Here is a 25,731-nt window from a genome sequence, read left to right on the forward strand (position 1 = left end):
CATGCTCAGCCACACCTGGTACCTGGTACCTGGCTCCCGGTGCCCAGGCTTACCCCTCTTGGCTCTGGCCCTTCCCTTCAGGGAAATGACCAGCTAAAGCAGAGCCGTTCCCGCCCCCTCCCAGCTCCTCCCCACTCCCCCAGCTCTGCCCCACTCTGGGTGCCTCTCCTGCCTAGAGAACCTTCCCTTGCCCCCTCACTGAGTGCATGTCTGGAGCCCCCAGTTCAAGGCCAGGACTAGGAGCAGGAAGTCAGACATAGGTGAGCTGAGTGCAGGGTGTGCTGGGCCTCCAGGGATGGGGCCCTTGTGGGGTCCCGTGTGCCTCCCAGCACAGAGCTTCAGCAGATCCCTACTGGGCGCTTGGTCATGCTCCTCTGGCATGCCAGCCCAGGCATCAGGGGTCAGTCAGGATAGGACACCCTGTGTTTCCTTAGCAGTAACGGTGTTGGCTTCTCTTTTTACAATGGTAGGTTTTGAAAAAAGCAACCATTCGAAAAGAACAGGAGCCTGATTTTGAAGAGAAAAGGTTTACAGTGACCATTGGTGAAGATGAGCGAGAGTTTGACAAAGAAAATGAAGTTTTCCGAGACTGGAACTATCGGATCACGAGAGATGTCAGAGACACAGCGTAAGGAGTGGTTCTGCCTCTGCTTCCCCCGTTGAGAGCTCAGTGTCCCCGGCCAGGTGGGGCCCAGGCTCTGGGGAGCAGCAGCACAGAGGTTCCCAGGGGCTGGGGTCCTGTCCACACCCCTGGGCTGAGAATGGCCTTCTTGAGGTGCTGCAGACAGTTTGCAGCTGACTTTCCTTGTTTTTCTTCTGGGAGGATATGTTTGAGTGCCATGCCAGGGCCTTGGGACTGTAGAGGGCTCACATCCATTGGGGTTCCTGTGAACTCTGAGGGGGTTTACAGCTGTTCCTAAAGCCCCTGGGCCCCACCCAGGTCTCTCCCACCTTCCCCCAGGCTCCCTAGGAACCAGGAGAAGCTGTGAAATTCGTCCCAAAACCCAGGAGTGTGGCAGGTTTCTTCATTGTTGCTTCCAGACATTTTATCATGGGCTTTTTAAATGGATTGCAGAAGCACATGCGGCTGAGATCCCCGTCAGCCCTTGAGGAGCTGTGTGGTGCCCCCATACAACCCGGGCCCCAGCACCTACTCCGTACTCAGCCTGCTCAGCTTCAGGCAGGGCGGGCCAGGTCTCTCCCCAGCAGGTGGCTTCAGCAGCTCCCTGGTCTCACAGCAACACCGTGCGAGGGGCCTTCCTACTGGAAAGCACAGCCCTGGTTTCCGGCTAAAACAACAGTCGGGCACAGAGAAAGGCTGTGGGATCAGCTCTGTGTTTCCACAGTCACCGCCACAGCCGCCCATCTAGGCCTGAGGCTGGAGGGTGAGGAAGCTGTCTGGTTGTTGGGAGTGAACAGGGCTGTCACCTAGCAGCACAGCCCCGGGTTCACCCCACTAGGGCCCCAGGAGTATGGGGGGAGATGCCCTAGAAAGTAGCCACTGGAGGCTTTGTGGAGGCAGTGCAGGCTGGAGGGGGCCGTGGGCCTCTCTGAGCTCTGGGCACCTCTGTTTCTCCTACCAGTTTACCCAACGGGAAGGGTTAGTCTGGAGCCAAGAAATCCCTGAAAGAAGCTTGAGGGCCCAGCTGCTGTTGGGTGACCATCCCCTTCTCACACACGCACATGTATATGCGTGCACACACACACACACACACTCCTGGGCTCCAGGCCCCGTGCAGGTCCTCTGGGTCAGTGTGTGAGGAGGGCCCTCCTCTTCCAGGGTATAGGAGCATCCTATCCCCATGGTTGAAGGTCCGCCTCTGTCACCCACACCAGAGTCTGCGCCGAGACCTCCTGTTTTATTCCTTGGGTCTGTTTCTTCATGACCTGGCCCATCTGTGATGTTGTGAGGTCTCAGAGGGTGTCTTTTTTTCCCCCCTAATTTTTGGCTGTGCCACGTGGCATGAGGAATCTTAGTTCCCCGACCAGGGATTGAACCCGTTACCCGCTGCAGGGGAAGCGTGGTGTACTAACCCTTGGACACCAGGGAAATCACACAGAGGGTGTATCTTATCCTTCCCAGGGTTTCTTGGCTGGTCTTGCATGTCTTGTGTCCATGTGAACCTGAGGATCGGTTGTCTACCCACATGAAGAACCTTGTCAGCATTTTTACTGAGATTGCCCTAAATTTATAAATTAACGAAGGGATTTGTAAATTAACTGACTTCTTGGTGATGGTCAGTTTTCCTTTGCGAAGATGAGGGATGTGATCTTATTCACCTGTGCTTTTGTGTCTGTCGAGAGTGTTGAAGTTTTCCTCAAGTAGGTTCTGCGTGTTTCTGGTTAAATGTATTGTTACCTTGTTCCTCAGTATGTCTCCTTCTTTCTTGCTGGTTAAATGGGGTTTTCTCTACCCTCCTCACTGGCTATTGTCTAGAATTATCTATGTGCCTTACTGGGCTCTTCTTGCCGCTTGAATTGGCTTCACCATCATGTCATGGCTTTCACATGTGGTGTCATTTAATTTGCACATTGAGGTGGCTTGGGGGCTCCTGGAGTCTGGTTGCAGTGGTGCCCCCAGCACACTGGGTTGTCTCAGAGGCACTGGCCTTCCTTGCCCATTGGGATCTTAACGGGAACACCCCCGTTTCCAGTGAATAAGGTGCTGGCTTTAATTCTTCAATGTATAAACATCAGTATCTATCACATTAAGAAAGTGTCATTTCCTCCTCTCATTGGGAAGGGGTTGGGTTTTTGTCACAAACGTTTTCACCATCTGTAGGTGTTATCCTTTGATTTCTCTGTAGGTCTGTGATTTTGTTTAGTATATTCAGTTTCTAATATTGACTCAGCCTTGCAGTCTCTCTCTTTTTTTTTTAATGTGTCTAAATCTTGGCAAATATTTTATGTAATGTATTCGCATTAATGTTCCTAAGTGATAAGCTTGACTTTACTTGCTCTTTTTCAGACTTGAGCCTTACGCAGACCCTTACTACGACTACGAGATAGAGCGCTTCTGGCGTGGCGGGCAGTATGAGAACTTTCGGGTGCAGTACACAGAGGCCGAGCCGTACCATAACTACCGGGTATGTAGGTTGGAACTTCACTGGTGGACCCTTTCAATCACCCCGTTTTCATTTATAGGGCTTTATATGGGCTGAATTGCATGAGCATGGCGTACTGATTTCAAGTCCCAGTTGACCATCTGTGCAGAACGTATTCTGCTCCGTGAACTGACCGTGTGGTGACTTGAACAGCTCCTTCCCTGAGCTGGTCTGTGCTCTGGCTCTGTTTTCACCGGAGCCGCGGGGTGGGTGAGCAATGCCAGCAGCAGGGGGTGTGCCTCTCTCAGGCTCAGGACCACCCTTGGTGGGTCGTGGCCATTCCTGTCGGCACTTCCCTAGATGTGGTAGGTTTATGAATATAGGTGCTTCACCCTCTGAGACCCTGACCCTGTGCCTCTGACGCGAAGCTGCCGCTTGGAAGAGGTCATTAGAAGCAGGTTAGCGGTTTCTGTACCACAACTTAAGTGACCGTCCTGAGTTTTTAGGGCCAAAGGGGAGTGACTGGTTGGGGACCCCATCAGATGGTGAGCCTGTGCGAGAAGAGGACCTGGCTGCTTGCCCTGCTGTGCCCCTTCCCCCGGTGGTTAGAGCAGACTCCTCACTCACTGGGGCCGGGCCACAGGGCTGTGGGTGCCTCCCACCAGCCAGGGCAGCCTCAGAGGGTGCGGGGCCTGCTTGGGTCCCCTGAGCCCCAGGCTGGGCTGCCTGTGCACAACCTTGGTGTCTACCTCTCAAGACAGGAGCTGAGGTCCAGGAGGCCTGCCAGGCCCACAGACCTGGTGCTGATGCTGGAGAGCCTGCTCTGCGGGCCCCCCATGTGGCCTCAAGTCCATTTCTGGCGCAGAAACGAGACCCCCACCCAGGTGTTCGGTCTCCTCCACCTGCTCTCGCGTCCTGCCCACGCCTCCCCTTCTGAGGGTCTGATCCCGCGTCTGGGTGTGTTTGGCTTTTCCACGAAGGAAAGAGAGCGAGAACGGGAGCGGGAGAACAGACAGCGCGAGCGGGAGCGCGAGCGCGAGCGGGACCGGGAGCGGGAGCGGCGCCAGCGGGAGCGCGAGCGCGAGCGCGAGCGCGAGCGGGACAAGGAGCGGCAGCGGCGGAAGGAGGAGTGGGAGCGCGAGCGCGCCAAGCGGGACGAAAAGGACAGGCAGCACCGAGACCGCGACAAGGAGCGCGAGAAGGACAAGGAGAAGCCCAAGGCCCGCTCCCCGCAGCCACCCAGGTAGGAACCGAGCCTTCCGGCGCCTGGGAGCGGGAGGGCTGCGGGAGGGGCGGCAGCCCCCGTGCGGCGCTCTGCGGAGCCGGGCTGCGCACCCAGGTGGAGGGCTGGCCTCCCCGCTCTGTCTGGACCGCTCCTTTGGTTGTGCAGAAGCTTTCTAGTTAGATGCAGTCCCGCAGGTTTATTTTTGCATTTGCTGTTTGTGCTTTAGACGTCATATATCTAACATTGCTAAGACCCATATCATGAAGCTTTTGCCCTCTGTTTTCTTCTAAGAGTTGTGTGGTTTCCCATCTCACATCTTTTTTAATCCATTTCAAGGTAGCTTTTATTAGTGGTTTAAGATAGGGTCTAATTTCATTCTTTTGCATGTGACTGTCCAGTTTTCCCCATTGAGTGCTTTTAGCTCCCTTGGCAAATAATAGTTGCCTGGATATAAAGGGCTTTGTTTCTGGCCTCTGCTTCCTGCTTACGTCTGTGCTTCTGTTTTGACACCGGTGCCACACTGCTTTGATTACCACAGCTTTTAGCACAGCTTTAATCAGGAGGTGCGGTGCCTCCTGCTCTGTTCTTTCTCAGGATTGCTTTGGCTATTTCAAGTCCTTTGTGGTGCCGTACAAGACTCTAGGGTTGTTTTTTCTGTTGTATGAAAAATGCCATTGGAACTTTGGTTAGGACTGCACTGGATCTGTGGAGAAGGCAGTGGCACCCCACTCCAGTACTCTTGCCTGGAAAATCCATGGACGGAGGAGCCTGGTAGGCTGCAGTCCGTGGGGTTGCTAGGAGTCCGACACGACTGAGCAACTTCACTTTCACTTTTCACTTGCATGCATTGGAGAAGGAAATAGCAACCCACTCCAGTGTTCTTGCCTGGAGAATCCCAGGGACGGGGGAGCCTGGTGGGCTGCCATCTCTGGGGTCGCAGAGTCGGACACAACTGAAGCGACTTAGCAGCAGCAGCAGCAGCAGCACTGAATCTGTAGATTGGTGTGGGTGGCACAGACGTTGTAACCATATTTTTCTGATTTAATGAGCATGGTGTGTGTTTCAGTGTTTGTGTCTTCTTCAGTTCCTTTCATCAGTGTCTTATGATTTATTTCTAAGTATTTTATTATTTTCTATTATAAATAGGATTATTTTTTATGTAGTTGTTAGTATATAAAAACACAACTGGTTTTTGTACATTGATTTTGTATCCTGATTTGCACTGAATCTCGTTCATTAGTTCTAACAGTTTTTGGTGGAAAGGCCAGACTCTTATCCCTGATTCTTGTCCTTGCCATTGAACAGAGTCCTGTCCTGTGTTTCTGAAAGTAAACGTCAGGACCATATAGTCTTTCATTCTCGTCTTTTGTTAAGTGTGGGTTCTATTCTCGTTCTTCAGGTGACAGTGAACTGACCTCCCTGAATTTGCTGTTTTTTCCTAATGTTGGGCAAAGTGATATACTTCCAGAACATTCAGAGTAAATCATATTTTAGATGTATTGAAAGAGTTCTTTCTTTAATTTTTCTGTTGTGGGGCCCTTTGAAGCCCCTTTTTGGTAGACACTGCCTTCTGTCCACACCGCTGGCCAGCCTCTGCCTCCTCTGGCCAGGCTCACCTCAATCTTTGCTCTGCCATTCCCCTGCCTCTGCGCTTTACCTGCTACTCAAAGAGGTCTGCCCCCACCCCACCCCCATTCCTGCTTTATTTATTGTTCTAACACCTCTTATCTCCTTCTGACTTCATAGTACTTACTTACCTATTGTCGTCTGTGGTCTTTGTAGAGTGGAACCCTGACAGGGCACTGCAGTCTCAGGGCCCGGCACAGGGGGGCGCCAGGAGTTAGTCTGTTTGTGACCCCAGGGCCTACCCAACTTAGGAGGAGTCTTGTCTCGAAAGACCCATTGTACGTTAAAAATGCATCTGATCTACTGAACAGTGTAAAGTGTGGAATCTTTCATGAGACTTATGGAAAGTTGTACTAAGGTGGAAAGCTAAAGGGTTTCCTGGTTCCAAAAGAGCTCGTCTGCCCTGTGGGCATGGGGGTGACCATGAGGAGGAGCTGTGGCTCACTGCCCAGGAAAGATCAAAATGCAAAATTCAAAGCGCAGCTTCTCCTGAAGGCATGCCGCTTTCCACTGTTGTGAAAGTCTAGCCATCATAAGTCAGAGACCACCTGCAGCTCATGGACAGATGCCTGTGTTCACTCTCCATGGGGAAGTCTAGGGACATCAGACCCACAAGGAGGGTTTCTTGAAGGCAGTGGCAAGTCTTGGCCTGGCCCCCAGCAGTGGAGCACTGAGAGCAACCGCCAGATCTGATGTCTGCACAGCGACAGGGTCTCCTATGAGGAAGGGCTCAGCGACAGCACAGCTGAACTAGAGGGTCAGGGTTCAGGGAACTTAGTGAATTCCTCCTCAAATCAGAGGCAGCCTTTGTCATGGGCTGGTGTGCTCTGCTGCCGGCCTCTGACCTGGTTCACTTCCCTTCTTTGGGCTCAGTTCTTCTCCTGCGGACCCCCTACTGCCCTCAGTAGAGGGACACATTCCATTGCTTGGCCTCAGTTCAGCCCGGCTCACTGGTCTTGGAAGTCTTGAATTTCATCTTTGATCACCCTGGCTGGGGCCCCGCCAGCCCTGCCACCAGCCTGAAGGGTGGGGTTTCACCAGAGCAGAATTTCCAACACAGTCTCCTGTTTCCTTTCCTTTGATCAGCCCAAGCTGGTGTGACCACTGTGTCAGGAGGTGGCCAGGCTCCCTGCCGTAATTCCTTTACATGACCTCCCTTTTATGGAAGAGTTTGTTTGCTTAGCCTTTAACAGGTTGGCAGTTTTTCGTCAGCAGCTGGATGTAGAGAACGTGGTGGCTTCCCAGCTTGCCCAGTGGTAAAGAATCTGCCTGCCCATGCAGGAGACACACGAGGTGCGGGTTTGACCCCTGGGTTGGGAAGATCCCTTGGAGGAGGAAATGGCACGCCACTCCGGTATTCTTGCCTGGAGATCCCATAGACAGAGGAGCCTGGTGGGCTACAGCTCATGGGGCCACAGAGAGTTGGGCGTGACTGAGCACGCAGCGGCACACACCTGAGAGAGGAAAAGGCATAGCTTTTGCTGCCGCGTGCGGGCTCTGGACGGGGCGGCGTCTGTCGGGGAAGTTTCCACACGTGGGAGAAGAGGATGCCATTGGGTGTGGCGCTGGATCTTCCCTCATATCCACGACCAGTGAGAGCTCCCAAAACCCAGCTCGTGGCCGGAAGGGGGCTGGCAGCACACAGCAGGGTGGGTCCTGGCTCTGCCGGGCCGCGTCCCCCTCACCCCCCACCTCACCTGCCTGAGCTGCCTCCTGTGGAGCGGCTGCCACAGGGACCGCCTGTTGGCGCTTCTGCAAGCCTCCAGGCCAGCCCCCGTGTTGCTCGTTTGGAGTCGGCACCCCCGCCTTCATTGAGGCTCACCTTCGTGATTGGGCCTTTCCAGGCATCTTGCCCACTTCTATAACTGGGCTGTTTTTAGAGCAGAGCCTGTAGCCAGTTCTGTGAGAGGATCGCTGTGACGGAGGAGCACTACCATGAAACCTTCTCCCAGCCAGGCCGACAGGCGTGTTCTGTGGGTAGGGCGCCGCAGAAAGGAGGATGTTCTCAGACAGGTGGATGAATGTCATTCCAGACACAAATAGTAACCGGGACCTTCCCGAGGACTCGCCCAGACTGCCTGTTATTTTCAAAGCTGTTTACTGAGCATTCGAGTGCAGTGAGAGGTTCGGGGTCCTTTGGGGTTGAAATGGCCAGCTTCTCATCGCCTAGGGACCAGGGTTCTTCATGAGGCAGTGCTGTTCCCACTTCTTCACACTCCTCGCGGCCTGGCGACTGTCACCTGGATGCCAGGGAGGTGACCTGCTCAAGTGCGCCCACCCGGGAGTCTTAAGGCCCTGGGAGCATGGAGGTTACTATTCAGTTGACCAAGCCACGGCCCACGCGCTCCGTCTGGCTCAGACTGGTGCTTGGCCGAGGGTGATGGCCACTCAGGTCTCCTCTGACTTCCGTGGGACACATCAGGTCCCCCTCTGCTTTAGGTGGCTTTTCCCTGCCTGTTTCCTCGAGCACCTCACCTCTTGCCGTGGCAGCTCCACCTTCAGTACCATTTGTCTTATTTGTGGAATTCATGGGATCCCATGGTGGTGTTACCCGCCTTTGCTAAATAACACCGAGGGTTCCAGGCTCTCACACCCAGACAGCTGCCGTGTTGGCCAGGCCACAGGGGCCTCCCGTTCCACACTGGCTCCATCCTTGCACTTAAGGAGTTTGATCCCAGCTCGGACTTTCTGCTAGCAGGAGACACACTCCCTGGGAGCTAAGGAACCTTGTTTATCTTTCTCATCTCATTCCAGTCTTTCCCAGTCATGGGTTGCTTCCTCCTCTGGGAAAGTTATGCCCAGGGCATTCTCGAGGAAAAGTGGATCTGTGTGGATCCTGTGTTCTAACTTCTTGACTGACGCACAGAGTTACAGAGTCTGCCTAAAAATGGAGAGACTTGTGGTCTCTCTCAAGTTCTGACCCGAGTGCGTACAAGCGGCCTTGGTGGGAACTGCGTCAATGCATGAGGTCACAAGAGCAGTCAGGCTATGACTGCCCTCCACGGTGGGAGCGCGCTGGGCCTCGGGGCCACCCCAGACTAATGCTGCTCCTCAGCATTAGTGGGCTTGGGAACGATGGGCCTTGCTGTGGAAACAAAGTCTTCAAGGCCCCACCCAGAAATTAAAAGTCCAACCTTGCGGTGGAGTCAAAATTTGTTTTCAAGTCTGAGGAATAAAGCGACGGGTCTGTGGTCCCAGATGCCCCTCCCTGGGAACTGCCTTCACCGTCCCAGGCCCCTGTGGGGGGAGTCGGGGGGCCTGTTTGCTCCCTGCTCGTCTGTGCATAGGTCCCTGGGAGCTGCTGGCCTGGAGGAGGCTGCTAGGCAGTTTGTTCAGGCTCGTGGCATCCTGGGGACCATCCTGGGAGACGGCTCCACGTCCACGGGGACCCAGGGTGACCTTGTCCAGAGTTTGGAGGTGAGCAACTCATGGGGAAGGGCCCGCGGGAGGCGTGAGCGAGTGCAGTGGGTAAACCCACTGACGTGCTGCCCATTCTCTGTCTGCGCGTCTCTCTGAGCTCGTCACCCTTCCATCTTAAAAGAGAACCTTCCTCCTTTTTATCTTTTCTTGTCTTTGACCTCAAGCTAGGCCGCTGCTCAAGGGTTTTCAGGCACCCCGACTGTGGCCGCCGCGCCTCACACCTCTGCCCTGGTGTCTCGAGGGGACTCAGGCCCTTTCTCGTGACCTTTGCTCCTCAGTGTCCCTCTCATGTGGCCTTAATAAAGGCTCAGGAGCCTGGCAGATAAGACTGCTTGTGGCTTTGGCCAGGGGGAGGGCTGCTCAGAGATTACGGGAAGGTGTTTCCTCCTTTCTGTTCAGAGGGCTTATGCAAATGCCGAATCTGTTCTGTCAGCTTTCAGTGCCAGCATGGCTGACGGCCGTCCTCCTCCCAGCTGTCCCAGGGCACGCAGGTTTCCTCCCGTGTGGCCCCGGCTTCCTGTGGGCGGGTGGCCTGTGGGAAGAGCCCGGTGTGCCTGCCGTCCTGTGTTCCCATGTAGTTGCTGTTGCGGCTGCCTGGTTCCCCAGGTCTCTTTCCGCTCTTCTTGGTGTTGTCAGAGAGCAGGACAGCCCAGGCCGTGGCTGCATGTCGGGCGCTAACTCGGCCCCATGCTCTGTCCCTGCTCCCCAAAGCCTGACTGGGCGCAGGCCTGCCTGGTGCCCCTGCCCTTCCCCAGTAGTCTAGGGACAGCTTCCCCAGTCAGTATTGTGAATGAACTCTCTTGATTGTTCATCCAGTCCTTCTTCCCAAAACATCTGTCTTTAAAATGATTGTTTATAGTTTGTACCCAGGTCTGAAACCACTTCTCCCTGGTTTGAGACCCCAGTCGGGGGAGGCGATTTGGGGCCCAGCTGGCTCATTCACGTCCCACTTTGGTCTGCAAAGTGCCCTCCCTGTCCCACAGGTGTTCCACCTGCATGATTTTCTGTATCCAGGTACCACCTACACTATTGATTCATATTTTAAGATATTTCCCAGGAATTCCTTGGTAGCCCAGTGGTTAAGAGTCCATGCTCTCACCACCGAGCACCCACGTTCAGTCCCTGGCTAGGGAACTAAGACCCCACAAATTGCGTGCTGTGGTCAAAAAACCTTCATGGGATTAAAAAAAAAAACTTCCACCTTTTAAACTGAAATACATTTTTAAAGGAAATTTTACACCCTTAACACGTAACACACCAGGTAATTTGTCCTGGTGAGTCACTGTAGAAACAAAGTAAGAAATAAAAATAGTTTTCTTCATACTAATTAAAATCAGGAGCCCAGTTTCCCACATTTTGAGGAACACGGGCGGACTTGGAGAATGGGTTCCCGTGTGTCCTGGGCTCGTTGTCGAGCTAAAGGAAAGTGGCATGGGCCTTCGGCTCAGTCAATGCAAGGCCAGCTCTGGCCAGTCCATGACACTAGCCAGAGAATGTGGAGCTCAAGGGATGCTTCCAGGTCTGGTTCTGGCGCTCATAAGATAGCCAGACCATCTTACTGCAGCCAGAGTGAGGAAGCCTTGCCTTTCAGAGGTTGGGGGGCTGCGCGGCCACCTGTCTGGCCATGGGTGCTGTGTTCTGCGAGGGGAGAGGGTCCAGCATTCTTCTGCTTCCCTGTTGCTGACGCATAGCCCTTAGTACTCACACGGCTCCAGTGTGAATCACACACGCCTTCGGTGCCCAGCTGTTTCTCTCTCCCTGTATTGGAAGAGCCACAGGTTGACAGAGCTGGGCCATTTTGATGACTCATGAAAATACCAGTGACCAAGGTGTTTCCTTTGCTGTTGTCTTTTCAGAATGAGAACAGCACAGGAAGTGTAAAGGTGAAAGCAGCCTGGGATGACCTGGGACTGGCACGAGTCAGCACGCGGGTGACACTTCCTTCCTGGACACACTTCCAGGAGGACACGCTTGGAGCCAGCGGGGCAGTGGCTCAGCATGTGGGGGCCGAGTTACAGGGTTTTATGCCTCCGTTCAGTGTCCTTAGGGTGGTTTTAAATGCTGGATGTTGTTCCTGGTGGGGGCTCTTAGCAGATAGTTGGCATGGCATTGGTGGATAGACCAATTGAAAAATTCTGAAGATATCAGCAGGCGGTGATTGATTTATGTTGTGTGAATAAAACTGATGTTTTGCTAGCACTCATGGAAAGTGGGGATACACGTCAGGACCCCGTTCATATGTCCGACACGGTTCTGATCCAGCCCCGCGGGTCAGGCAGGGCTGACAGTGCTGCTGCAGGTGTGCTCTAGGTAAATGGGCAGGACGCGCCAGAAGCCTCTGAGAATTAGCATGTCTGGAATTGTCATGATGCGGTGGTCCTGTGTGCAGATCAGATTCTGGAATAAGAAAAGGCAGATGAATGGGGGAGCACAGCCCCTCTGAAGAAGAATCTGTGCCTGGAGATGGCATCACCCACACCTTCTGGAGGGAAAGCAGGTTCTCTGCCTGTGGGCGGGAAAGCGCCAGGCTCACAATATCCACACACACCCCCACCCCGGCCCGCACAGAGCGTGGCAGCCAGCACACCACACTGCAGGAGCAGGAGAGGGGTTAAAGAAGAAAGACAGTGCCTCTCAGTCAGCTAGAAGCCAGCCTGGCTCAGGTGGAGAGGGCTCTGGGAGCCTGAACGAAGCTGTTAACACTTGGAACAAGTGTCAGCAGCGCCAGTGAGCGGAAGCCGGTAGCCTGGGGAAATACCTGACAGCAGGGAGTTCCCATCGTCATACCCCAGGAGCTTCCTGGAAGACTGGCCAAGCACGGGCATGGCCAAACCCCCAGTGGCCTCCCGGAAGCGCTCTGTGCGCAGAGCTCTCAGGAGTCAGGTGTGCTCCTCTCTGGGCACGGTGGTGCTCCTGGTGACACGGGACCCCAGTGTCGCTCAGGCAGGGAGTGTGGGGCAAGCACCATGCTGAGCCCAGTGTGAAATGCTTTCACTTCCAGGGAAAATATTTGATAACTTAGCAAGAACCTGTTAAAAGGTTGCCTCTTGTGGCCCCCTGATTCCACATCTTAAAAATTTACCCTCAAAAAGACAAGGTGTTCATAAAGACTTAATAGAAAGGGTGACTTTATTGTTTGTGTTTTTAAACACAGAAATAGCTAACAGTAGAGAAGCGCCCAGGTTATGTAACACCTGACAGTGAAGCACTGCTGTCCATGGCCTGGGAGGTCCACTCCAGGCGGGGCAGTCTCCGAGCAGCCCTGGCTGTACCTGCAGGGTCCTTGGTGGGGAATGAACACAGGCAGAGGGGACACTCAGACATGCCGGGAACAGCTGTGCCAGGAGAGCCGGATGACGGGGGTTATTGCCCTGTTTCACTCTCTGTGATTTTTATCTGATCGATGTGTCACAAGGCCAGCAGGTACCTTGGTATTGAACTGCTGTTGGTCTGGGACCCTGTGCTCTGGGTGTTGCCCTGCCGAGCTGCCGCCCGGCCCCCAGCCCTGTTCATGCGCTCAGGACTCAGCTGATCCACTGTCCTGCCAGGCTTGGCTGTGTGCGTTTCCGACTGGTGGTGACCTGTGGTGGGGGCGGGTGGTTCTGACGTTGTTGACTTGCCCTGCCTGAGAACAAAGGAAGTATCCAGGGCTGAGGTTTATATTTACAGAGTTTCTAACTCACTTGAAAACCAGGATTTCTTCAGTCACGTTAGCATCCTAAGTGCTGACGGTGCTGCCACCGTGCGCCTGTCTCTAGGGCGCACACGCACGGGCCCCTTCCTCCCGCCCTGCCCAGCGCCTGTGCGGTGGGCAGGGTGGGGATTCTGAGGGGCGCTGCTGGGTGGCCAGCTCCCCTGTGGCCTGTGAGGCAGTGCTCGTGGAGAGAGCCCTGCGTGTCCGGTTCTGGGGAGGTCTCCCGTCGACAGAGCGCCTGCTGCCTTGTGTGTGGCATCCCTGGAGTGGGCCCGTAGGTCCCGGTCTCTCCCCCAACACAGTTTCTTTCACCAAATGGTAGAGTTATCTGGTGGGAGGTGGCCCCAGACCTATTAACCCCCTCTGTGATTTCAGCCGTCAAGCTGAACCACCAAAGAAGGAGACTGCGTCCACAGGACCCCAGGTGAAGAGAGCCGACGAGTGGAAGGACCCCTGGCGCCGGTCCAAGTCTCCAAAGAAGAAACTCGGGGTGTCGGTCTCCCCTAGCCGCGCTCGACGGCGTCGAAAAACATCAGCCTCGTCGGCCTCTGCTTCCAATTCCTCCAGGTAAGGGAGGTCAGCAGGACTGAGTGTGTGTCTTCTCAGCAAGGCCGGGTTCTGGAGCATCGCCAGCTAACAGGACTGACACTTAGCACTGAGGTGAGGCCTCCATGAACCCCAGAATAAACAGTGAGGTGAGCCAGGGTGCAGGCAGCCCAGAGCGGAGCACAGGCCTGGGCAAGGGTCAGCAAGGGAAGAGGCACTGCTGGCGGAAGAGCCAAGAGCAGCCTGACCCGGTGTCCAGTCAGTTCACCCGTCTCCTGCGAGCTCAGGTCGGCAGCTCTGAGATGTGTGTGTGCACCAGGTCTGCACAAATGAGGACACCGTGGGCGGTGAGAGTGGGGCCCTCCCTGAAGAGGGAGGAGGCTGGAGGTGTCTGTGGACTCAGCATTTCCACTACCTGCCCTGGTGGACACACAGATACACACGTGTGTGTCTGCCTGGGTCAGACTCGCTCATCAGCACTCATGGGGACATGTCCTGGCTCTGTGCCCAAGGGCCTGGGAGCTGTGTCAGTCTTCACAGTGAGCATACCCAGCACCTAGATCTTGGTTTCTGAGCACCTCTCCCATGAGAAGGGGGCTGGACTGCAGAGCGTCCACGAGGTGCCCCTAGGTGGTGTGTCTGCATGAGCGGGGGCGCGTCTGTGTGAGAGGGGGCATGTCTGTGGGAGCGGGGGCGCGTCTGTGTGAGAGGGCGCATGTCTATGGGACTGGGGGCGCATCTACGCTAGCGGGGCAGGGGAAGACGCCTCACCTCTGCTCTCCCCGGGCCAGGTCCTCCTCACGGTCGTCGTCCTATTCCGGCTCCGGCTCGTCCCGCTCCCGGTCCCGCTCCTCGTCCTACAGCTCCTACTCCAGCCGGTCCTCCAGGCACAGCTCATTCTCAGGCAGCCGGTCCAGGTGAGCTGTGGGGAGAAGTGTAGAACCCAGCTGAGGAACCTGGGGGTTCTGGTGATCCCAGGGTGTGGGGCTCACCCACAGCCAGCCCCGTGTGAGCAGTGGGTGATGCTGGACCCACGACAGAGCCCTGTGTCTGAGCTGTTCTCACAGCGTCAGGGACACTTTCTTCACAGCTGACCCTTCCCCCAGGCTGTGTCTGAGAGCCCGTGCTCGGCAGCGTCCCCGCCAGCTCCCCCATGACAGCTGATGGGGTGCTGTCTGCCCCCAGCATCTTTCACCAGAGGTGCATTTCAGGAAATGAGCACGAGCCACCCCAGGCTGAGTAGTTGCCCTTTGGGGCATGGACAGTGGGGTGCCCTCCTCACACCTCTGCTCCCCAGCAGGTCCCGGTCCTTCTCCTCGTCCCCATCGCCATCCCCGACGCCCTCCCCACACAGACCTGGCAGAGCCAAGGGGGAGCCAGCTCCGCCTCCCACGAAAGCAGGGTGAGTGCTGCCAACGGGCCCTGGGGAAGAGGGGCAGGCCTGGCCTTTCGATTTCTGGACCTCAGGCCATGGGCCACATTTCTTCTCCATTGGGGACATGGCCCTGCCAGGCTCCCTGTCATCCTTTACCTTCTTCACTGCTCCTGCCATTGGTCCTTCTCAACAGACGTGTCGAAGGGAGGGGTTAGAAGCGTCTGGAACTTGGCATACAAACTGCATGGCAGCTGGCATGCAGGGTCAGGGAGCACTGCCCCCTGACACTGGCTGTCCCTGCACGGGTCTGCCCCAACCCTGCTGCAGGGCTTCCTCCTGAGCAGGGTCAGCTCTGGGGCCTCGGGCAGCCCCCTGTTAAAAAGTGAATGGTGTTGGGGTACAGCTTCCATCCCAGACACTGCAGCTACCTCCCCGGTGCCATCGGCCGCGAGACCCCAGCGCAGTGCCGGGCCCGGCCCCAAGCCTCACAGGTGGGGCTGTGTGTGGGCAGTCCTGCCAACCGTGCTGGGCAGCTGCCCGTAACCCAGATGCTGTGTCCCAGCGGCAGCTTCGCCCACACGTGTTCAAGGCGCTCAACACTTGCAGGGTATCTTCCCCATGCAACAATGAAGAACTGCTTTGGGGCCATTTTCCTGCCTGCCTAAGGTCCCCACACACGAGCACACCCAGCCTTCCCCGAGGGCTGCCACCCCCGCCATGCAGGGCAGGGGTCAGGGTGCCATTACTGAAGGAGTGTGGCCTGGCTCATGGGCTCTCCTCCAGAGCTCTCCCAATGGCCCCCATCTTCCTCCTTCTGCCTTTGAGGAAGAGGCAGGGTGATGCTTGGTGTGGGGTGGGGTCTGCAGGAAACAGCGCCTCAGGGCAGGGGGCAGGGGAAGTGTGTGTGTGTGATACCCGCTCCCCGAGGTTGGCCAGCAGGGCTGAGGCCTGCCCAGCCGGGTCTGAGCTCGCTGTGTCCCACATGACAGAGAGAAGCTGCTAAAGAAGCCAGCCCCTCCTCCAGCCCTACCGCAGGCCCCCAAAACCACCACTGCCCCCGAGCCCACCAAGCCCGGCGGAGACCCTCGGGAAGCCAGGAGGAGGGAGCGGCAGGCCAGGAGCCCCCCCAGGAGGTGAGTGTCCCGCCTTCCAGAGCTGGGGGAGGGGTGCTCCCAGGGACTCGGCACGTCTCCCAGCCTTGGTGTCCCGGGAGCTTGACGGCGGAGTCCCCTCCTGGTGGTGGCGGGGGAGTGGGAGCTGGTGGGGTGTGGTTTGACTCACTTTGAGAGGGAGTCCTCTATAGAAGAAATCCGAGCCCCACCTGATTTCGGTGGCCAGTCCCTGGTGGAGTGTTGGTCTCAGGCCGGTGAGCCCCGGCTTTGGGGCGCCGTGTGTTGAGGCCCCAGAAGCGTGAGCCAGGGCCTCGTGGTTGTGTTGCAGGCGCACGGTCAGCGGCAGCGGCAGCGGCAGCAGCTACAGCGGCTCCAGCTCCAGATCCAGGTCGCTGTCCCACCTCTCCTGCCCCCACCCCATCCCGCAGCCTCTGCCTGCGGTCGGGGCCCAGGAAACCCCGCGGAGGCCACCTCGGTGCGCGCGGCCCCTCCCTCGGGCTGGCCCCCGGCTCCGCAGAGCTCCAGCAAGGACGAGCAGGCCGAGGCAGCTGGGGGACGGCCTATTGAAAAAACCTGAGACAGGAACAAGCAGAAGAGAATTCTGCCATTTAGTTTAAAAAGAAGATGGTATCAGATTAGCCCTGAGATTCCTTGAATTCAATTTTCTGTTTCACTTGTAGGCAGCATGTGGCATACACATTTGCCTGAATCTCTCCGAGTAGGTCTGCGGTCTATTAAAGACCTAACTTTCAAGAAGGCTGGGCTCTGGGCTTCCCTGGTGGTTCAGTGGTTAGGAACCCACCCACCAGCATAGGGGACACGGGGCAACTGAACCTGTGCACCACTAGAAAAAGCCCTTGAGCGGCAGCGAAGACCCAGCACTGCCAAAAATACTACGTACAAAAGGCTGCCTTTTGCCTTCCCCGCTGGAGCTCAGGACATGGGGCGGGCGGTTTTCTCAGAGAGTGGAGCCCTCGTATAGCCTGGGTTGTGACGGGACTGGACCGAGGAGACCATCCATGTCTCAAGCCTCCTGAGCCAGCCCCTCGGGGCATCTTTGACGCAGCGTCTGCTCGTCCTGCATCCCTTCCTTGCCCTCTGTTGTGTGTGGGTCACACCCAGTCGTGCATCCCTGCCCAGCTAACAGAATGGTCACCATGAGCACAAGGGCCTGGCCCCGGCCATGTAGGCGTCCCCTCACCGGGTGGCACCTGTAAACTGTCCAGAGCCCCTAAAGAGTCAGGCTGGTGGGTTCGCCTCCCTTGGGGTTCGGGGCTGTGTGGGCACAGACGTGTTTGTGTGTGCAGATCGCTGAGCGTGAGCAGTGTGTCCTCGGTGTCCAGTGCCACATCAAGCAGCAGCTCAGCGCACAGCGTGGACTCGGATGACATGTACGCAGACCTGGCCAGCCCTGTGTCCTCGGCTAGCTCGCGGTCCCCCACCCCAGCCCAGACCAAGAAGGAGAAAGGTAGGTGCCCACAAGGTGTGCTGGGCCTTGGGGTCCAGAGAGGAGAGGTGGTGTGGGCTGGTCATCCGCTGTCTGTTGATGACACCTCCCCAAGACAGCATGCAGGCAGCTGCCTCACTGGAAGAGAGGCTGAGAGGGCGTTTTTCGTTGGCAGGAAAATCTAAGAAGGAGGACGGTGTGAAAGTGGATAAGCGGAAACGGGATTCATCCACACAGCCGCCTAAACCCTCAAGAACCCCTGCGGGCGGCAGGTCCTCCCAGCAGCCCACCACCCCCCAGCAGGCGCCACCAGGCCAGCCCCCAGCAGCCACATTCATTGCCCACAAGGAGATCAAGTTGACGCTGCTGAACAAGGTGGGGCTGTGGGCAGTGCTGTTGGGACCCCAGGACCCATGGCTGGGCCAGCTAGCGGCTTTCCACACTGCCTGGCTCGTGATGCCCTGATGGACAGCCTCATGGGCAGTGCCGCGTGGGCAGGGGGTTGATGGTGAGAGATGAGCTAATTACCACAGGACAACCCTGGGACATGGGTCGGGGGGCAGAACAGACATGGCCTCTCTGAGTTGGCATCCACAGTGCCCAGGTGACTGGAGGGCTGAATCCCATCCCTGGCGTGGAGACCCGGAGACCATGGGCCCTGCCTCACTTGGGGCCATGTGGCGCAGGGGCCCCCAAGGAGGGCCCGCGGGAGTGGAGAGCAGGTGGTTGCCTGCGTCCACTCAGGCCCTGGTCCTGACTGCACACCCGTCATTCCAGGCCACTGACAAGGGGAGCAGGAAGCGCTACGAGCCCTCAGACAAGGACAGGCAGAGCCCACCGCCAGCCAAGCGCGCTAACCTCTCCCCGGACCGAGGTGAGTCTCTGCCTCTGGAGCCGCACTTCCTGTGCCCTGAGAAGTGTTGAAGCCCCCAGGGGGCTTCTGACCGGGTGGTCTGCATCCGTCAGCATTTAGTTTTAGAAGTGAAAACCATAATACTCTAACAGTAATATGATACTGTGTTTTAACACAAGTAAGATTTTTTTATGGAAAATATATTTTCAGAAGCAGAAGCTAGCAGGCGTAGCACTGTTTTTTTGTGATGTGTTTTCCCCAACCTCCTTATGGCTGGGGTCGTCTCTTGTGATCACACAAGTTGCTCAACCTACGAAACCCCACCTGGGCTTGTGAGGCCATGAACATGTGGAGGGGGCGGCATCTCAGTGCTGCAGGGCGTGCCTGGCCGCCCCCATGCTGCTCGGCCCGGTTGAAGAGAGAGCCACTGGCCCAGGCAGAGCCTCTTCCTGGCTTGCTCCACTAGTAAAGTGAAACCCCAGGTGTTGCCAGAGCATCTTTCCCCCTAAAATAGAAGGAAAGGGCCCAGCATACCCCACCAGGAGCAGGAGGAGGACACGGTGCACCCCTGAAACACACACCCCCGCCCAGGCCGCCCACATGCCTCTTGAGTGGTGGGACCCCTCTGTGCGCCCTCACTCGGGCCCCACACTCAGGGCAGCCAGCGCTTCTGTCCTTGATCTTACTGCGGTCTGTAAGCAGCCGTGTGTTTTTGTTCCACTTGAAGACCTGCACTGTGAGTTTCTTCCAGGTCAGCGCAGGCGGGTTTGGTCTGCTCGGCCTTGCATACTGGGAGCTCCTTGTTTTGAACTACGCTGATGGTGGCTCAGGAAACCAAAACCCAAATTAGACCTGGGCGCTTTTGAGAACGCGGAAGCTGAGCTGAACGGCCGCCGCCCTCCGGCATGGGGTCACCGGGGGCCAGAGAGAGGCTGCTGCTTCCCTGCCTGTGCCCGCTAGCCCCTGCACAGCTGGGCCCACATGGAGCTGGGACCCTGGTCTTATGTTGTCCCCTGTCACTCAGGTTCTCGGGACCGGAAGTCAGGTGGGAGAGTCAGTTCCCCGAAGCCAGAGCGGCAGAGGGGCCAGAATTCCAAGGCCCCCTCGGCCCCGACAGACAGGTGAGTGTCTCCCCACAAACCCCCCTCCCCCAACCCTGGGCACAGCACATCGGGTTCTTGGCCACAGAGAGAGCGAGCCGAGCTTCCTCCCCAGGCGGAGGCCTGAGCCGTCAGGACTAGCTAAGGGCAGGCTCAGATTTGCTGGGAACATTATGCCGGCCCATGTCTTCACCCTGGGCCACCAGCAGGTCCTAGAGTGCAGAGCAGCCCAGGAGCATGTGGCTTGCAGCCAGAGGACCAGGAGCCAGTTGGCAGCAGCTCTTCCCTCCCTCCCACTCAGCTCAAGAAGCAGGAGTGGGGCTCACCTTTTCCCTGGAAGCAGGCCGAGTCCCTGCGCACCAGCACCCTGGGTTTGGGTGGAGGGGCCGGGCAGGAGGGGCACGGACACAGCCCCACACCCCCAGCCCTTGGCCCATAGCGCTGCTTGAAGTCAGGATCAGCAGCGTGGGTTCTACCTCGGCACAGGGCGAGGACCAGAGTGGGAGGACCAGGTCGGTGGGCTCCAGGCGAGCCCCGGTACTGTGCCTTCCACCTCCCAGGTGTGCTCCGCGATCAGGGCATGGGAGGAGCACGGGGGGCCATGCTGACTGTGGCCAGAACCCAAGCTGGACCCTGGACGCTCGTCTGTGGTGGGGGCCTCGTCCGCTGGGGAGGGGGTGCCTTCTGTCTAGCAGGTACAGCTCCTGGGACCCAGGCCCCTGGCAGGAGGCTCTCAGAGAGCAGCCCTCTCTGATGGCCTCCCCACCCCTGCAGGAAGCGCCCGCTGTCACCCCAGTCCAAGAGCTCCAGCAAGGTCACCAGCGTGCCTGGCAAAGCCTCGGACACCAGCACCACCGCCACTGCGGGCACCAAGTCAGGGAAGGCCAGCACGCTGTCACGGCGGGAGGAGCTGCTGAAGCAGCTCAAGGCTGTGGAGGACGCCATCGCCCGCAAGCGGGCCAAGATCCCTGGGAAGGTGTAGCCCGGGCTCTGCTCCCCGAGGCAGGGACTCACCTGTTTTTATAAATAGGGTAAGCGCAGCCATTTTGGATTTTGCAGTTTATGTCTTATTTTGGCTGTGATTCTTTTTAAAAATTAAAAAAGAAAAAAAAAGTTTCTCAGCTGGAAAAGAAGCCACACATGTAATGAAGATGACGCTGAATCCCAGACTGAACCAACCCCTTCCCAGAGCAGAAGTCCTTCGAGCCAGGTGGGCGAGGGCACAGCGGCACCGAGGACCAGCTCTGATTTTATGTCAGTTACGAGTCCTCCCTCCGCTCAGGCAGGCGTCCCCAGCTCCACCCTCCTCCTGTAACCAGGAACACTTGAGTGCTGCCGAGCGTCTTCCCCACCCCGCCGTCCCCAGGATCAAAAATATATATATTCTTGACTAAAGTCTGATTGGGAAATACTCCTATCTTTTATTTTAAGCATCAAATTGTTTTAGTTGATTTAAAAAGGAAAAAAAGAAAAACACAGAAAAGACTGAAAAAAAAAAAAAAAAGGCCAAGGGTATTGTTGGGCATCTGTCAGATGTGGAGGGTCTTTTTTTGAGGGGTCTCCTAAAATAAAATATTTTGATAAACAGCTGTGTTGCCCTGGTGGTGATGTTTGCCTGTGCCCAGCCCCCCTGCATCCTCCCCTTGGTGATGCCCACTGGGCATCGCTGGCTGAAGGAGACCGCTGATATGCCCCTGGAGCTGCTAGTCCGGCCCCGCAGCATGCTCACCTGGTTTCCTTGCGGTGGCTGGCCTGGCAGGGCTTTCTGAGGGCCGCCATCTCTGCCTGGACCGGAGGCCACCTTCCCGGTGGGCCCTGGACCAGAGATTACTCCAGCCTACAAGCCAGTTCTCCACCGAGTGCCTCACACGAGGTTGGACCCCACGCGGACGTGCAGGTGTCTGTGCGTGAGACGTCCCAGCGGGGCCATGCTACCGTCCCAATGCAGGGCAGGAACGCCGCCACGCCCTGCTCAGCCCCTGCTCCCCTCCCAGGGGACCAGGACCACTGGAGGGAGACCCTCCCTTGTGGGTTGACTTTGCAGAGTGGTGCCAGGGGCCTGGGAGTGCCCTTGCCCAGACCTGTATCAGGGCCTTTGCCCTCGGAAGACTACCTTTAAAGCAAGTCCCGTGAGTCCTGGCAGACAACTCACCTCTCAGAACCTCACTGTGGGGGCGTCAGGAGGAGCCACCTAGGGCTCTGGCCTGGGATCGTGACCCTGGAGCTGCATGCAGTGACCAGGTCCTCTGCCCCAAGGCTGCATGGCCCTTCAAATGTGGGACAGGAGAGCTGGGCGGGAGCCAGTGCCGCGGGGCCTCCAGTGGCCTGTCTGCAGCGCCGGCCCCGCAGCACAGCACACGTGAGGCCTCTTGCACCACCGGCCTCATCATGGCGTGTGTCTGGGTAATTCTTCAGGTCTTATCTGGTTTGCCATCAGGTCAAAGCCAGGTGCAGAGGGAACTCCCCATTCTCCAAGTGGGCGGCCTTCGAGGACATGGGGCTGGAATGCAGGGCACCTCAGGTTGACAGCCTGGCCCTGCACGCTGGGCCCCAGGTGCTGGGCCCCACCAGCTAGCCAGGCAGTGATGACCTCTGAAGCCAGGAGTCCACAAGTGAGCCCCCAGGCAGGTCTCTGCACTCAGCCGAGGGGCTGGCCTGACCCGACCTTTCATGCCTGGGCTGGACCTGTGGCCTTGGGTCCCTGGACCGGGGCTGGGTTTAAACGCAGCTTGTCCTCTGCCACCTGGGAGCAGGACCTGTCCCAGGAGGGCTGAGATCACACCTGAGCCAGCTCCACCACAGATCTAGTGGAAAGAACATTCCAGGCCAAGCATCTGGGAAAAGGGAGGCTCCGTGGTGTAATGGGTTCTCAGCATCTCTGCCCTCCGGGGAACGTGCGGCCAGGCTGTTCACCTTAGAAGATAAGAGCCGCGACCTGTTCCTCAAGCCCAAGCTCTGCTTCCCGCCCCTCCTCCAGCCCTCCTCCTCCCCTCCTCCTCCTCCGCGGCAGGCCCCGCCCCTCCAGCCTGCTCCTCCGCGGCAGGCCCCGCCCCTCCAGCCTCCTCCTACGCGGCAGACCCCGACCTGACCCGAGCCTTCCCTGCCCACTGGCATTCCTCCCACCCCAGGGCCTTTGCACACACTATTTCCTGTTCCTGGAACTCTGACCCAGCTGTGCCCCACACTTCCTCTCACAGCTCCGACCCCTCCCTTGTCCACTGCTCGAGTGCCATCCTCGAGCTGGCCCTCTGGAGGGTAAACTGAAACCCCAGCCTTCTGAGTTTTCTCATGTTAACTCTCCTCTTCTCCAGGGAAGGGGTCGGGTCTCAGTTACACCTCCCCGCCCCTGGCTGGTGAGCGGGCCCCACCCATGAGGAGCAGCAGCCCTCAGGACCTCTGCCCACCAGGCCACCCCACGGGTCCCACTACCAGCTTCAGATGAGGCCTTCTCCCCTTTTCTTGAAAGGGTGAGAAAAGGAAGACACCATGTTTTTAGTTTATAATTTTTCTAACTCAAATGTGAAGTATAGTCTCCAACGTATGAGTGAACATATTGAGCTAATGGGGCAGCTCAGTTCAGTGACAGTGAAGTTCCCTCGGGTTTCTCATGATGGGGGTCACACCTGCCTGCCGCCCCACGAGCCTGCTGTCATCTGCTGACTTGGACACCCCCTCCCGCCCTGTGCCAACTGTCCAGCACCCCAGCCCCCAGGCTTGTACACCCCAGATGACGGCAGTCCGCCTCCATTGGCAGGAGGAGTTGGGCTGAAAGGAGGCACAAGCCCTGGGTATACGAGCAGGGACCCCCACCCTGGTCAGCCAGCCCCTGAAGGGCCAAGGACTAGGACAAGGCAAAGAGATTGCTCCTGACAGTGCAAAGTTTGGGGAGCACAAGAAAACTGGACTGTGGCATAGACTCACCGTGGGCAGTGCTGCCTGGGCCCAGTGGTCGAGAAGCCCATGCTACAGGAGGGAAGGGGGAGGGGATTGCCACCCCCGCTTTACAGACGGTACTGAGGTCTGCCCCTAGGTCTCCCCATAAGATGAGGGAGAACTTTGAGCCTGGAGTTGCAAGAACCTAGAGCAAACCCATCCTGCAGGCCACTTCCCCAGCTCAGGCCCACTTGGGCTGCTCCTGTCCAGCCAGGGCTGCAAGGGCGCCGAGTCATGGGCAGGGACGGAGGGACTGTCCCTGCTGAGTCTATCCGTGTGTCTCCTGCCCTGGATCTGCCTTTTTCTCTCTCAGGGCTCCGAGTCATGGGCAGGGACGGAGGGACTGTCCCTGATGAGTCTGTCCATGTGTCTCCTGCCCTGGATCTGCCTTCTTCTCTCTCCACTGCCTTCTGTCCGCAGTGTCTGCATCTGTCCGAGTCTCCTTGGATCTCTGTGCCTATCTTCTTCCATCCCTCCTCCCATACCTCCATTTCCCACTCTGTCCCCGCTCCATCCCTTTTCTGCATCTCTCCAGGCAGGGACTTGGGAGCATGGCCCTATGGGTGCAGTCTGGGGACAGGGATATGGTGGGTGTGGTTTAATGGTCTGGGGGTGGAGCCATCCAGGACACCTCCTCCACAACAGCCTTCTGGCCTTCCTCCTGCAGCTCCCTTTCCAGTCTTGCCCAACCTGGTACTGGTGTGCTTGCCTCAGCCACCCGCAGGAATGAGGCACTGCTGGGCCCCGCCCTGTCTTTCCGGCTGATGCCCCAGACCCTGATCCCAACCCCAATCAGCCCGCCAATGCCCACAGAACAGCTCAGGGCAACAGTGAGGGAGGCACATGGCCTGGCCTCAAGACTTGTCCCTGACTCGCCCACTCGCTCAGCTGTTCAAAAAGACACAGAAAATGCCAGAGCTCAGCCCTCGGCGTAGGGACCACTGCGTGAGCGAGTTCTACAGCCTTTCACTTCCAAAGATCCTGTGTGGGAATCCCAGCCACACAAAGGCAAGGCCACTGCTGGGGCCACCTCCCCAGTCTGCAGGCAGCTTCTCCCCAGGGGCTGTTGCCAGGCACAGGTACCACTTCCCCTCACTTGTGGGGCCCAGGCAGAAGGGACTGGAATTTCTGAGGTCCGAGTGTGCTGTAGGAAAGCGGGGTCTTTCTCAACCTGAGCATCTGGCCCAGGGGAAGGTATAAGGGGCTCTGTTGTTCCCCTAAAACCATGCTGCTGCTGCTGCTAAGTTGCTTCAGTCATGTCAGGGTCCTAATAGCCCCAGTGCCCGTGAGGAGTGTGCCTTTATCTGAGGAAACGGTCTCTGCAGCCATGGTCAAGGTCAGATCTTGATGATATCATCCTGGATTTGGAGAGTGTGAAAGCTGTGGAGGAGAGAGACCTGGGGAGAGAGGCACCCGCGGGACCTCCGAGGACCACAGGAGCCACCAGGGCTGGGAGAGAGGCCCTGCCTACACTGACCTGGGGCTTCCGGCCTCCAAACCTGAGAAAAGACACTTCTCTTAAGGCCCCCACTTGTGACAAATACAGGTGGTGAGCTCCCCACTGCAGGAGGTGTATCAGCAGAAGGTGGGTGGCCATGGGCAGGGGCGTGGTAGGCAGGAACAGCCTGGGGACTCAATGTGTCCATCCATTCATCCGGAAGAAGCCAGGAGAACAGCTATGATGCAGCGCCTGCTTCGGAAAGGTTTACTCCAGATCAAGGCGTGGAGGGAGGGTGGACTGGAGGCCCAGAGTCACGCACTGCCCAGTAGAGGCCCTGAGAGGGTCTAGGTGTTACCCTGCCTCTCCCAGTGCTGTCTCAGGGGTCTTCCTATCCACTGAGTCTGGGCCTCCAAACTCAGACTGGTGCCTTGATGGTGTGCGTTTTGCCTCCTGCGGGCAGGTGGGAAACCAGGAGAGCTGACCCCATCCTCCACGGCGAGGCCCTCTTCAGCTGGACATGTGGTACAGATTCGAGAAACCAGGGCAGATGGGCCCTCCCAGGATGGCATCCAAACCTAGCACTCAAAACTTTGCAGAATCTGGCTCCAAACTGGCTCCTTTTCAGGATAACGAAGCCCCCCACACCAGCACCCCCAGCCAGCTGCACAGAGTTGCTACAGGTGGGCTCCTGGGGCCTCCTTAGAAACCTTCCTAGGGCACCCTGCATCTTAAAGGTTCCAGGGCATCATCACCCCCTCACGCTTGGACTTAAACTTTGTTGATAAAGCCACAAAAGCCCAACAGAGAAACCTGAAGACGCTCACCGGCCCCTGTCCCTTCTGGAACCTCCCTCTTGGCAAGAAGAATGGATGAGAGAATCAAGCCTGGTGGGGGACTGGACAGCAGCACAAAATG

General features: G+C 57.4%; 1 protein-coding gene across 7 annotated transcripts in view; it reads left to right on the forward strand.

The window, feature by feature from the left end:
- Positions 1-21,029, forward strand: part of ZC3H18 (zinc finger CCCH-type containing 18) — a 42,576-nt gene extending 21,547 nt beyond the window's left edge. For 3 of the 7 annotated variants that reach the window (XM_044931157.2, XM_044931156.2, XM_044931159.2), the window contains 13 exons: positions 471-628; positions 2,969-3,086; positions 4,025-4,287; positions 13,385-13,576; positions 14,347-14,472; positions 14,853-14,957; positions 15,920-16,063; positions 16,371-16,517; positions 17,350-17,510; positions 17,665-17,864; positions 18,267-18,363; positions 19,367-19,463; positions 20,217-21,029. In XM_044931157.2, coding sequence (XP_044787092.1) covers positions 471-628; positions 2,969-3,086; positions 4,025-4,287; positions 13,385-13,576; positions 14,347-14,472; positions 14,853-14,957; positions 15,920-16,063; positions 16,371-16,517; positions 17,350-17,510; positions 17,665-17,864; positions 18,267-18,363; positions 19,367-19,463; positions 20,217-20,424 — 2,016 coding nt within the window. In that variant the 3' untranslated portion in view covers positions 20,425-21,029. The remainder of the gene's footprint in view (positions 1-470; positions 629-2,968; positions 3,087-4,024; positions 4,288-13,384; positions 13,577-14,346; positions 14,473-14,852; positions 14,958-15,919; positions 16,064-16,370; positions 16,518-17,349; positions 17,511-17,664; positions 17,865-18,266; positions 18,364-19,366; positions 19,464-20,216) is intronic. The other 4 variants (XM_006043163.4, XM_006043165.4, XM_044931158.2 and 1 more) reach the window with 3 other exon arrangements.
- The last annotated feature ends 4,702 nt before the right edge of the window (positions 21,030-25,731 follow it).

Source organism: Bubalus bubalis, chromosome 18 (assembly GCF_019923935.1).
Source record: "Bubalus bubalis isolate 160015118507 breed Murrah chromosome 18, NDDB_SH_1, whole genome shotgun sequence".
Classification (NCBI taxonomy): Eukaryota; Metazoa; Chordata; class Mammalia; order Artiodactyla; family Bovidae; genus Bubalus; species Bubalus bubalis.